Raw genomic sequence first — 12,383 nt, forward strand, 5'->3', positions numbered from 1 at the left:
CGATGACAGACCAGCCATTAAACTACTTGATTTTCGGTCGTTTCATTTCATTGGTCTCTTAGGTTTGATTGGGGCCCACCCTCCCCCAAACTCCTTGACTTTTAAACGTGTAGAAGACGGAAGTCAAATTCTGCCGCCTCCCTGCCTCGGTGATTTTATCGTTCCCTCTCCTTTAACATTAAATGCTAATTACGTTTATAGCCATTGATTATAAATAAACTCAATTATTAACTTAAACAATAACCATTGACCTGAAATGGATTTGTAACTCATTAAAACGATGACGTTTCACGATGTTTTTGTCGGGAGACATAGATCCATAAACTTTGGCCTCCCAACATCGAATTTCGTAATTATTTATTAAATAAAATTTTATTTCATAAAATATTTCTTTTTTATTTTTGTTTTTTAAAATATTTTTAAGAATATAGCTTTTGTCCTATGAAAGTGTCTAATTTTCACCACAAAATTCTTTGGATTTCTTATCCTCGAGGATAACAGACAATTTTCATTTTTATTTCCAATAATAATAATAATAATTTTTTTTTCTTTTTAAATCGTATGATAATTCATAAGAAACATAATAAATATAAAAATTAAAATACAATATTACATAAACAACTGAGAAATCGAAATCACTGTTAACTCAATCCTGTGGATCACTTCTGTTCCCTGTTCCCTCACCGGCGTTCTTCTCTTCCAACAATTTTCCGGCCTCCTCATCGGCCGCCGCCGCCTTCTTCTGCAATTCCTTGGCCTTCAACGCCTGTAATTTCGAGTGATTATAATACGCAACTCCCAAAAACGCAAGCCCATATCCAAACAAATTGATCGGCGTCACCGTATCCTTAATCACCGACCAAGAAAACGCAATCAGCAACCAATCCTTAACAACTCCGGCGACATTCATGGTCAACGCCGACGTCTTTCCGACGAGTAAAAACACAGCCAAATTCAACGCAAAAGCGCACAAAGAATTAGTCCCAAACACCAAAAAGTCAAAATGAAAACTCGACGACTCCTTCAAAATTGGATACTCCACCAACACCCACGGCACCAAAAGGAAGACGAAACAACAGGGGGCGACATAATACAGAGAAGTAATCGGATTCAAAGAAACCCCTTTTGAAGTAAGCAAAATTTGAATCATAACAAGTCTTGTAGCTTCAAAAGCAACAGCACCCAATTGAAGAAAAACCCCCCAAGCATTGAATTGAGCTTCGCCGTAGGCGGCGACGGCGACCCCAAATGAAATTGACAGCATATTGAACAGAGTATCGGATTTGAACGGCTCTTTTTTGAAGAGGACGCCGATGGAGTAGACGGCGACGGGCATGAGGGCTTTGAGCATTTGGATGAAGGAAACGGAGAGGTAAATGTAGGCGGAGTTGGAGAGCCAGAGGGAGAAGGCGTAGAGGGCGCCGATGGGAAGAACAGAGGAGAGGTAGAGATCTCTGGACATGGAAACAGGCTCGACGAGCTTGAAGACGCGGATTATGATGAAGGCGAGGGAGGCGCAGAAGGCCATGTGGATCATGGTTAGGGAGATTGGGAATGGCCAATTGTAGAGCTTTTTGTCGAGGATGAATTTGTTGTAGACGATTACAGTGAAGCTCAGGAAGATCCATATGGCGACGTAGGCGTAGGAGAGTAGGATTTTTTTGACGACGCCTTCGCTTAGAGCACCGCCTTTCCCCATCGTTTCCGGAGATGGAAGGTGGGAGGTGGCGGAGACCGCGACGGTGGAGAACAGGGGAGGAGGGAGAGCGCGACGATGGAAAACAGGGGAGTAGGGAGGCGGCGGAGAGTGCGACGGTGGAGAACAGGGGAAGGAGGGAGGGGGCGGAGAGTGCGACGGTGGAGAACAGGGGAGGGGAGTTGGAGAGGAGGGGATTTGTGGGAATTGGGCGGAGACTTTTTATGAATATATAAGGAAATAAAATAATAACAGATATACGGTTGAATCTCGTGGTTTGGTTATTAGTTTTAATTTTGATTAAATCAGTAACTAATTGATGATTATATATATATATATATATATAAATGTTTTGGGCTTTCATATCATTCCATGGGCGGCCCAAATAATTTAAATATTTATTTTTCTATATTTAATAATAAAGGGGTTTTTTTCCCCTTTTATATACAAATAACCATAATTAATTTTAAAAAAAAACTAATTTCAGTTCATACATGTATTTTGTAGGTGAATAGAAAATAATTAAAATTTTAAAAATAATTAAGTGAATTAAAAATGAGGGGAAAATTATTTTTGGTGAATAAAATATGATTTTTTTAAAAAATTTAAGAAGAAAAATAAAATTAAAGGTGTGCATAGAGCTGTACTAAGCTAATGGTCACATTGGCTCGGTTGGTCGAGGATAGCCTCGAACGACTATATCTAAGGCATGTTTGAAGCATCTGCATCGAGTGCTATGTATTCTTTCGGTTAACTTTTATTCTTTATTTTTTATTTATTTTTTAATACGAGATTTGTCTCTCTCATAACCTCTACCTTCTTTTTATCGGATCTCAAACACGTTTCTTTTATTTAGTTTTTATAGGAGAGACTCGGTTGTGTAACCGCTCTATGATCCAGACTAAGTTTTTATCTATTATGCTCATCCTTTTCTCGAGTTATGCAATTTTCTCTTTGTCCTCGTTGAGAATGAGGTTAAGGAGGTGTAACTTCCCGCATTCTTCACGAGTGATGATCTGTAGCTAAATCGTCGCTATCTCGAAGTCAACGGTTTTCTTAATATGCATGATCACCTTGGAACGTGAGGTACATGTTTCGAGCAAATTTAGAAGTATATTTAATTATTATTTCAGTTTATAAAACATTAAGCTCGTGAAGTAGCATTTGTTAGTTTTCCTTTAATTATTACGTCCATTTTTATCTCCTAAAAGACTAATTGCCATTTATTATTATTAATAATTAATTTTGTTAGCTGGTCAACAAAAGCGTTTGTAGTCCAACGGTTAGGATAATTGCCTTCCAAGCAATAGACCCGGGTTCGACTCCCGGCAAACGCATGTTTTTCTTGGATTTTTTTTTTAGGATTTTGGTTATCCATTTTAACAAAAACACTCAAGGAACAAGTAGAGCACTTAAAGCTTAAGGGAAAGGAATTGAGTTTTATATTTTTTTTTCCATAAAAAATTTCATGTTTTTCCAGGCACCGAAGTTGGTGGGGCAAGCGTCATGCCAGTTTTTTCTCGTTGGAAGCCACCTTTTCCCTAAATTTACTGTTAACATTGTGCGAAAGCTAAGCCAGATTGTTCGAGTCCTGATTTGAGCAGCAATAGTCATAAATAAGTAAGTTGTTTTTTTTTTATCTCACTTCCCAAAAAAGAAAAAGTGATAATAATTTTCATTTTCGAAATTATAGGGACTATTTACAAAAATTTATACAACAAAATATTGAATTTTTAAAGTCATAAAAAACTATATACTAATTTTCTAAAAAACAAGGCAAAAACTCAACCGAGAGACAGAAGTGTGTAGCATTGTGGTAAATCAAGCCGACAAGAAACACAACAAAAACAGAACAAAAAAACACGAAGAAATTCGTCAAAATAGTTGAAATTAAACTACAAAGTTCGGATTTTTATTAAAAACCCACGACGATCTTCGGTTTTTCCGAAATGGGTTCTTCACTTTCCGGTCAATAATTCCGATCTCCGTTCATATTTCCGAGCCCAAATATGCTTACCATTAGTACGAAACTTAGCAATTCGCTTCCCGTCGAGGATCCGATCCACCGCCACCACCGAACTCATCACCACTCGAGCGTACAGCGGCTGCTCGCCGACCGGAACCAACTCCATCTGAATACCCACAACGCACTCCCCAAACGCCTCTGTAAAAAGCCCCTTTATTTCCTCCGCCGACACCGGAAACCCCCGCGAAAATGTCAGAAACAGAGTCCGGTCGTCTTCCACTATGCCGCCGTCCGACATTCGCCACTCCCATAACCGACCGGTCGGAAAAGTATGGTTCAAACATTTAGGGACAATTGTGATCGAACCAAAAACCGGATGTGGAAACCCATTAATCACTAAAGCCGCATCCGATTGAGAATCGGTTCTTCCCAACACAGTCTCCAAAATGTCAGTAAAAACCCGAGAACAGACATTGGTGAGAAAGTACTTAACTCCACTGATTGCTCTGAACCGGTTTCGTATGAACAACACAACTGAGATTTCTGTTCCGGCCACCAAGGAGGTGGCCGGAAAGACAGGCGGAAGGAGAGTAGGGTGGGGCCCACCGCCGTGTCGGGAATCGAAAACGAGTGAGTTGAGACAGAAAAGAGCTTCATTAGCTAAGGAATTGATGAAGTGGTCGGGGAAAGGGATGATTTTGAAAATGAAATTGGTGAAGCCCTGTTCTTCGAGCCATAGCCAAAGGGAAATGATTAGAAGAGACTGGGCGGGATCTCGTGAGAGGTTGATCATCAAACGGGAGAAGAGCTCTCTATCAATGGCGTGGTAGAGGTGAAGCTCTTCTAAGCTTATGGAGGCCATTTTAATGGCGGATTTTGGAACAGATGAAACAGGGGAGAAACAGGGGAAAACAGAGGAGTTTGAGTTGTCTTTTTTTGTAGAGGGGATGGAAAAATGTTTTTATTAATTAATTAATTTATTTATTTATTTATTATTATTGTTATTATTATTATTTGGGTAATTTGGCAGTTGAAAAGCTTTAATGGGTGAAGTTTTAGATTAACCAATTTGAGGACTGAGCCAACCGAGTATATGAAGGAGCAGAAAGGTGCTTCTTTTCCATCTTTGGTTTTGTTTATTTATTTATTATTATTTTTTTTTTATTTGTATTTAATAAAGTAAATTAAATGTTTGAAAATACTCTTAAAACTTTTATAGATAGAAAGAACAGACTGTTCGAGAGCTACTCAAGGGTACTTTAGTGGAAATCGATAGGACTGGAGGTGTTGGGCATTGTTCATTATAACTCATGTGAGATCTCATGTCGATTGGAGAAGAGAACGAAACATTTTTTTTTATAAGGGTGTGGAAATGTCTCACTAGTAGACTCGTTTTGAAAAGCTTGAAGGGAAGTCTGAGATAGAAAGGCTAAAGAGGACAATATTTACTAGTGATGGGTTTAGGCTGTTACAAATGGTATTAGAGTCAGACATCTGACGATGTACTAGGAGGAGGTTGAGCTCTGAAGGAGACTGAACACGAGGTGGTGTGCTAGCAAAGACGCTGGGCCCTGAAAAGGAGTGGAATAAGGGGTCCCACATCGATTGGAGCAGGGAAGGATGTGGAAACCTATCACTAGTAGAAGACAATATCTGCTAGCGATGAACTTGAGCTGCCATAACTTAACAACCAAAAAGCTCCGTGCAGATCGAATATTCATAACTATATAGCTGGATCCAAATCAAAATGAAAAACAATTTATAAGATTATTAAATATATTTTATTACTAAACAAAAACTAATCTTCAATAAAAAAAAAAAAAAGAAATGAATTATGTATGTGGATGCAATCTTTGACCCATAAATTTACAGAAATTTTTTATTTTAGTTTTATAATAAATATTTCTTTAAATGGGTTTATTAATTTGTTTGTATTTAAAAAATGGAAAATTCCAGTTTAGGTCCTTTTAATCTTTCATATTTACGTGGGGGGTCCTTTAATTAACACAGACTATACATAGTAAATCTTCCTCTTTAGGTTTTCACAATTATGAAGGGTCTCAGAATAATTATCTTCCAATATTGAAGTAAATAAAAATAAATAAATAATTACTATTCTTAAAATTATTTTATTTTCCGAATTTGGATAAGTCACAGAAATTCTCTATGTTCCTAAATCGGAACTTGTTATTCATGGCTTCATTTTTTATTTTACAAATTAATTTGAAAACAATTATAAATTTTCTTAATTAAATACATCAAAAGTTTTATCTTAAAAAAGACTAATTTAAGAAATTAATTAAAGGATAACTGAATTCCAAAATCCCCATATTTATAAATTTTGGTGATTAAATACATCGAAACCTTATCTTAAAAAATAATAATTTAAGAAATTAATTAAAAGATTTTAATTAGGAAAGAATTTTAAATTAAAATTTTTGTGATTTAGCTATAATAATCGTAAGTAGATATATTTATTTCAATTATTTTTAAATTAATATTTAACATTTAGTCTATTATAAATTATTTTAAATTGCTAAATGTGAAATATAAACATGTAAAGGGTAGAGTATAAATTTTACCAAATAAGTAAAACAGTTAAAAAAAAAAAAAAAAAAAAAAGATTGACCATGGTAAAAAAGCAATCTCAAAACCAACTTACACCCTTCATCTTCTTTCTTACCTCTTTTCAAGAGCAAGCCCTGCAAGAGAAATAAACATCTAATAATACGAGAATAGACTCGAACACCATTCAAAAGACGGGATTCCTCGAGAACGAACCAAACAAACATCGTAATAAGAAACAATTGATAACTTCATTTCCGTGTAGTACTAAAAGCTCTAGAAAAATGGACATCTAAACATCTGGCAATAGGCACTAACAAAAGAGTGCATAAGGAGTCTCATAAAAATCACTGCAAACACTACCAACAACAGTCTACCGTAATTGTTCTGTCTTGCAGGGAGAGAAAGGGGTATCTAAAATATTACATTTCGATCATTCGTGGTTCGGAATAAAATTCATAAAGAGACTTCCCATGCAAGACAGCCCCAGCAATTAGAATACAATAAACTCAAATGGCAGCAGCGTGTACCACCACCACCACCACATCAAGAGCACATTACCCTCTCGCACCCAAGCCTAGTGCCAGTGGCTTCCATCCATTTCGAGTCCGATTTGGATTCGAACCACAATGACATGTGAACCACAAAGGCAACCCAGGTAGCTGATATTCTATGCTGAAGATCTCTACATCTATGATGGCACTGCAACCAACCAAAGTAAAATATTGGCACTACTACTCATAAGCAGAGGATAAATAAATACACCTCCACCACATCCTTAAAAACTCGGATAGCAAAATTAACATGTTTCTTTCAACCATCACTAAATGAGCAAAAATTTACCACAACGGCTAGTAAGAATTCAGTTTAAACAGATGGTAAAAAGGGAAATATAAATGATAATCAGGCTGAAGGGTAAACTACAAAAGAAAATGGAGTTCAGAAAGGAAAATTATCACACAAAAAAGAGGAAACAAGAGAACATACTGTATGTGGATGTATCAATCTGCTCTGGAAGCTCCTTAATATCTACTTCGAACCTTTCTTGAACCTGCAATGCCGAAGACTAAGAAAATGCCATCTAATGGTCACAGTAAGTATAATTAAAAGTTACATACATTGTTGAGAACATCAGAATCAGCTGCAGATGATACAAAAGTAATTGCAAGCCCTTTGGTGCCAAATCTACCAGCTCTGCCAACCTGTAAGATTTTTTAAGGAAGACTAAATATACACACTTGGGAAGCCCAATGTAGATGGTATAATGAGAATCGAAATACATAGGAATGATCCACGTTACCCTGTGCAGGTAAGTATCAGCAGAATCTGGCATGTCATAGTTGATGACAATGTTTACGCGTTCAATGTCAATTCCTCGACCAACCAAATCTGTTGCCACAAGAATCCGCTTATGTCCTTCCTTGAAACCCTTGTATCGAGTCAACCTGGCACATCATCTTTCCATATTAGTTATATTGATCTCAAGAAAAATCAATCACCTTTAAAAGTAAATGGGCAATTTTGCAACTTCCTACCAAGTAACGTTAATGCAGGAAAATAGTTATACATCTAGAGAAAGGAAGACACTGAAGTCACTATACCATAACTAACCAAAAAAAGGTCGAAGTCTAGAATGCCCATAAGCAGCAACATTAATAAGGAAAATGAATACACTTGGGCACAATTGAGTATGGAAAGTTTGAATGTGTAATACAACATCAGACCTACCTCTCTTCCTGAGACATGCCAGAATGGATACATATAGATGGAAAATTACACTCCACCAATAACTTATCCAGCTCAGCTGCCCTACTAACACTTTTAACAAAAATAACCACTTGATTGAAGTCCAATGCATCAAGGAGGTCGTTCAACTTCCGATTTTTCTCCATCTCGCTCAGTTTGATGTAGTGCTGACATTCCAAAAACAAACTTTAAGGAAAAAAAAAAACCTCAATCTATCCACAGTAACACAATGTTAACAACTGTGTACCTGGACAAGACCATGCAATGTCAACTTTGCCTCGTCATCGACATATATTTCCATTGGCTGAAAGGAACAAACGTCACAGTAAATCATAATACTTCCTCAAGATGAAGGAAATGAAAGAGCATGTTCATCCCATGAACCAAGATTGTGGTCCAACTGATCTGCCTCCCCTTTGCAGATACTTCTATGGTCACCAAGAAATACCGCAGATGCAGACTATTACACTAGTACAAAAAAAATCTGATAGGATACCCCAGAGCACACAGTTGGAAGTTAGAACCAGAACCCACTAAGAGAATAACAAGTGACACACAATGGGAGAGGAAAAGGGAAGAAGTGAGTGACTTTAACACCAACTACTACTTCAGAACCTCTAAAACTGTATCACCAACATACTCCTCCAATATACCAGTAAATTCCCGAAAAGGCTGTAGGTGAAGGAAGATAAAAGATAGTACACAAAAAAGAGATCCCTCCTGAACGACAAGAAAGTAGGAAACCCAACAGTAGACACCACAATTTGCAAAACTCTTAAGAAAAAGTGAAATTTAAAGGGAAAAAACTTCTAAATTGAAGGTTTACTAGCTGTGGGACATTACATCTTGCATAAACTTCTTGCAAACTGGGCGGATTTCTTTGCTGAGTGTCGCCGAAAACATCATAACTTGTTTGTCATGAGGAGTCATCTTGAAGATTTCCTGTACATCCCTCCGCATATCTGCAGTGTACATGAAGAGGGCATAGTAAGAAGATATGCCAATGCCAAATAATACATATATTAAAACATAGCCCATGAGACAACTAAAAGGACCCAATGGAAAACAAATATGAAACTTCGAAGAACATAATATATGGTGGAGAATCTAATAATACTTCGAAGGACAAATGATTTTCAAAGAAAATATACCAAGTGACTCAAGCATCTTGTCACATTCATCCAAGATAAAATGCCGCACATTCTTCAGGGAAAGGTCCTTGTCTCTTGTCAATGCCAATATCCTTCCGGGTGTTCCAACAACAATATGAGGGCATTCGTTCTTCAGAAGATCTTTGTGAATTTTAATATTCACCCCACCATAGAAGACTGCAACTTTCAGATCGGGAAGATAAGTGCTGAACCTTTCGAACTCATGACAGATCTAAAAAGGTATAAAAGAATGTTAGGAGCTAGGCATACATATAATGCAAAGAAATAGTTCTATACGTGCTTCAAGAGCAGTCATATTTAAAAAGATAAGCAGCACACTAACGCACCTGGTATGCAAGCTCCCTAGTATGGCACAGAACTAGGGCAGAAACTTGACCAGCAACAGGGTCAATCTGCTGCAATGTTGACAGAACAAAAACAGCAGTTTTACCCATACCAGATTTAGCTTGACAAATAACATCCATGCCGAGGATAGCTTGGGGAATACATTCGTGTTGCACTGATGAAGAACCAAAGAAAAGGATCGAACCAAATGAACTCTTGGTAAGTAAATTATAACGTCTCCGATCCTTTATGTGAAAGCTTTATCAAACCATATATATTGCTCCAAAATCAAGATTATGATATTAATTTATTACCTGCAAAACATAAAACAACAGATAAAAACATCTAAGATGGGCTGGTAACAAAAAGCAATTGAGGGGTAACTTTTATTTTGTGTGTGTGATGAGAACAAGTGGAAATAGCATATTCTAAAAAGACATTGTTTCCAAATTGATGTGCAAGTGTGTTCTCATCCATGAATTATACTGTCCAAAAAAGGTGTCAAGATATTTCTCACTATTTGAAACACAATAGCATACTTTAAGCAGTGTTTGGATGATAAATTATTGGAAATTGTGTTTAGTTAGACTGACATTAAATAGCCCCTTAGGTTGAGAAGTACAAGTGTTCTCAAGGCAACAAAATTTTAAGGTAGTGAACACAGAGAAATAAGTGAACTACTGTATCGTAGGTCAAAAAGATCAAGTTTATAGAAAATTTAAGAGTAATTGTCCCAATTTTAATTGTATTCACTTCCACTTTGGTTTAAGATTCAACAATTGAAAATTAAAAAAAAAAATAGAAATTTGCCTTCAGATGGATGCTCAAATCCCGAGTCCACAATAGCACGGAGAAGCTCCGGCTTCAATAGGAAGTCTCTGAATCCCGAACTGTGAATTCCAACATAACCCCTGAGAAAGAAGACAGTGAAAGAAGGTAAGGATCTATAACAAAAACAACAACAAAAAGAGCGACATTCCATGGGGAAAAAACCAACACATCGATATAAAATCATAATCTGCACGAAAGACATAGTAGGAAGAATAAATCATCGTTTTTTAGTTCACTGCAAGCTCAAACAGCTACATATTCCAACCGCTCTAACTCCAAACTAAACCAGACGAACAGAATTACTTCCAAATCTAAAATTTTCTCAAAACACGCATCCAAGACACCGTAGGGAACTATTCGACCCATAATTTCCAAATCCATATGCAAAAGCCTAAAAATAAAAAGATTAGAAATGGTGCTCAAGAAGACTACTCACTTCTTTCCAGCTTCACCGTTGACTTTAGCTCCAACGGAATCGGGTGCCTTCTCTTCCTCTTCCTCATAGTCGAGGAGCTCTTCCTCATATTCGTTGTCTCTTGTTTCTCCCATTTCTTCCTAAACATAAAACCAGAGAACGAATTCAATTTCATTCCAAGTTCACGAAAAACCAAATCCAACCCAACAACGAAACTAGGGTTTAAAACAGTAAGAACGAGAGATTAGTGCTTTCTAACACAAAGATTGAAATTACCTGTTAGCCTGCTAAGAACTCAACTTAAGAGTTAGGGTTGCGATTTCACAAAGTCTGCAAAGGAAAACTAAAAGTGTTAAGACCTGCCTCTCGAGGAATCGCAGAGCGCAGTGTGGAGGAAGAGCGAAGAGAGTAATTAGGGTTTCATCAAAAGAACTTCAGAACGGTTATAAAGGCGGAATTCTACTTCATATTGCCCAAAATACCCTTGCCCGATGCCTCTATTTACTGTGTCTTATGCGATAACTTCACCGCTTTATCTGATATTTTGGGGGTAAAAGTGAAATATTGAGATAAATGTGATAGTTCCAAAATATTATTATTAATTCGCGAATTGTTTGGTCTAAATTTACAAATTTTAAATTTTATGCTGATTTGTTTTTATATATATATATATATATATTTGTTTTTTTTTTTAATTTTCCATTTTCATCAATTATTTGGTTTATATTGCTAGAAACATTAATAAAAAAATAAAAAAAAAAAAATATTTTCGAATTATCCCAATATAAAATGTTTTTTTTTAATTAAATAAATTTTATAAAAATATATATAATTAATTTAAAACGTTTGTTCTTATATGTATTCACTGTCTAATGGATTACATAACAATGTCTCGTGTTTTACATATAAGATAATTTGTGTATTGATGTCTCGTGTTCTATTGATGTCTTCTTTTGTACACATAAACACTCGAGACGCAGTTAAACTAGGAACAAAAATAGATGTTTTCTTTCGGTCTTTTCACCTGCTCGTGGCTACCTACTTGTTCATCGTGCATTCACTCCAAAGATTTTTATATCAATGGATCGACCAATAACTAATTATGAAAATTAAAAATTTGAGACTCAGACCCATTTGGACTACAGGTTACGAACCACAAACATCCACAATTATATGATATTGTCTACTTTTAGGGTAAAGGAGATGCTATTCCACACGAATGCACAATCATTCGGTCTCCAAAGATCAACTAGAGGTCAATGGATGACGTGATGGGGGCTTTCCAACCTCGTCACTTGGGCATCTGGTGAGCTTGCAAGAGCTCAAATCCATGTCCTCCGAGTGGCTCCTAGCACCAGCATATTGGCACCAGAGACCAAAGACTGCGTCCAGTTCACGAACCAGCTCGCTCAACACCTTCAATGGCGATCTTCCTGGTTGTAGGCCGCCACGAATCGGTTGCGGCGCCGCCAAAATCTCAACTTTTCCCCGACACAAAGGCTCGTGTTCTTGGGCAATTGGTGAAGAATCTACCTCCAATTCTTACGACTTTACGACATGTCGGCTGAACGGGATTGACGTGTCGGTAGATTTCATGATTCACGATAAAGTCTCGGAACAAATAGGGAAATTCAGCAATTGGGTGATTATATAAAAATAAATAGACCA

The 12,383-nt window shown here is 36.8% G+C and overlaps 3 protein-coding genes and 1 non-coding gene across 5 annotated transcripts; 1 reads left to right on the plus strand and 3 right to left on the minus strand.

Annotated features, from left to right (window-relative positions):
* Positions 1 to 546: 546 nt before the first annotated feature.
* On the minus strand, positions 547 to 1,959 carry LOC111454237 (probable sugar phosphate/phosphate translocator At5g25400). Its single transcript, XM_023095636.1, has 2 exons — positions 1,831 to 1,959; positions 547 to 1,757 (listed from the first exon to the last, which is right to left on the minus strand). The coding sequence occupies exon 2, from the start codon at positions 1,697 to 1,699 to the stop codon at positions 647 to 649; it is 1,053 nt and encodes a 350-aa protein (XP_022951404.1). The 5' UTR covers positions 1,700 to 1,757; positions 1,831 to 1,959; the 3' UTR covers positions 547 to 646.
* A 1,002-nt stretch (positions 1,960 to 2,961) lies between these two features.
* On the plus strand, positions 2,962 to 3,033 carry TRNAG-UCC. The gene has a single exon. It is a non-coding gene; the product is annotated as a tRNA-Gly (tRNA).
* A 447-nt stretch (positions 3,034 to 3,480) lies between these two features.
* Positions 3,481 to 4,605, minus strand: LOC111454239. Its single transcript, XM_023095640.1, has one exon. It carries the CDS (start codon positions 4,522 to 4,524, stop codon positions 3,655 to 3,657), a length of 870 nt encoding a protein of 289 aa, XP_022951408.1. The 5' UTR covers positions 4,525 to 4,605; the 3' UTR covers positions 3,481 to 3,654.
* A 1,907-nt stretch (positions 4,606 to 6,512) lies between these two features.
* Positions 6,513 to 11,136, minus strand: LOC111454236 (DEAD-box ATP-dependent RNA helicase 56-like). 2 transcript variants are annotated; one of them, XM_023095634.1, is made up of 12 exons: positions 10,992 to 11,136; positions 10,737 to 10,855; positions 10,280 to 10,380; positions 9,472 to 9,644; positions 9,125 to 9,356; positions 8,817 to 8,935; positions 8,221 to 8,277; positions 7,956 to 8,140; positions 7,528 to 7,672; positions 7,346 to 7,429; positions 7,215 to 7,278; positions 6,513 to 6,929 (listed from the first exon to the last, which is right to left on the minus strand). In XM_023095634.1, exons 2-12 carry the CDS (start codon positions 10,847 to 10,849, stop codon positions 6,919 to 6,921), a joined length of 1,284 nt encoding a protein of 427 aa, XP_022951402.1. In that variant the 5' UTR covers positions 10,850 to 10,855; positions 10,992 to 11,136; the 3' UTR covers positions 6,513 to 6,918. The 2 variants fall into 2 exon arrangements, with proteins under 2 accessions (XP_022951402.1, XP_022951403.1); XM_023095635.1 differs by having other exon boundaries at positions 6,522 to 6,929; positions 10,737 to 10,851; positions 10,992 to 11,135.
* Between the last annotated feature and the right edge of the window lie 1,247 nt (positions 11,137 to 12,383).

Source organism: Cucurbita moschata, unplaced genomic scaffold, assembly GCF_002738365.1.
Source record: "Cucurbita moschata cultivar Rifu unplaced genomic scaffold, Cmos_1.0 Cmo_Scf00016, whole genome shotgun sequence".
Lineage (NCBI taxonomy): Eukaryota > Viridiplantae > Streptophyta > Magnoliopsida > Cucurbitales > Cucurbitaceae > Cucurbita > Cucurbita moschata.

Bases quoted from the DNA above. Each gene is read 5' to 3' on its own strand.
- LOC111454237 (XM_023095636.1), bottom strand. From the start codon at position 1,699: ATGGGGAAAGGCGGTGCTCTAAGCGAAGGCGTCGTCAAAAAAATCCTA.
- LOC111454239 (XM_023095640.1), bottom strand. From the start codon at position 4,524: ATGGCCTCCATAAGCTTAGAAGAGCTTCACCTCTACCACGCCATTGAT.
- LOC111454236 (XM_023095634.1), bottom strand. From the start codon at position 10,849: ATGGGAGAAACAAGAGACAACGAATATGAGGAAGAGCTCCTCGACTAT. The intron at 7,430-7,527 runs GTAACGTGGATC...AAAATCTTACAG, and splicing joins CTGATACTTACCTGCACAGG to GTTGGCAGAGCTGGTAGATT. The intron at 7,279-7,345 runs GTATGTAACTTT...TCGGCATTGCAG, and splicing joins ATTCTGATGTTCTCAACAAT to GTTCAAGAAAGGTTCGAAGT.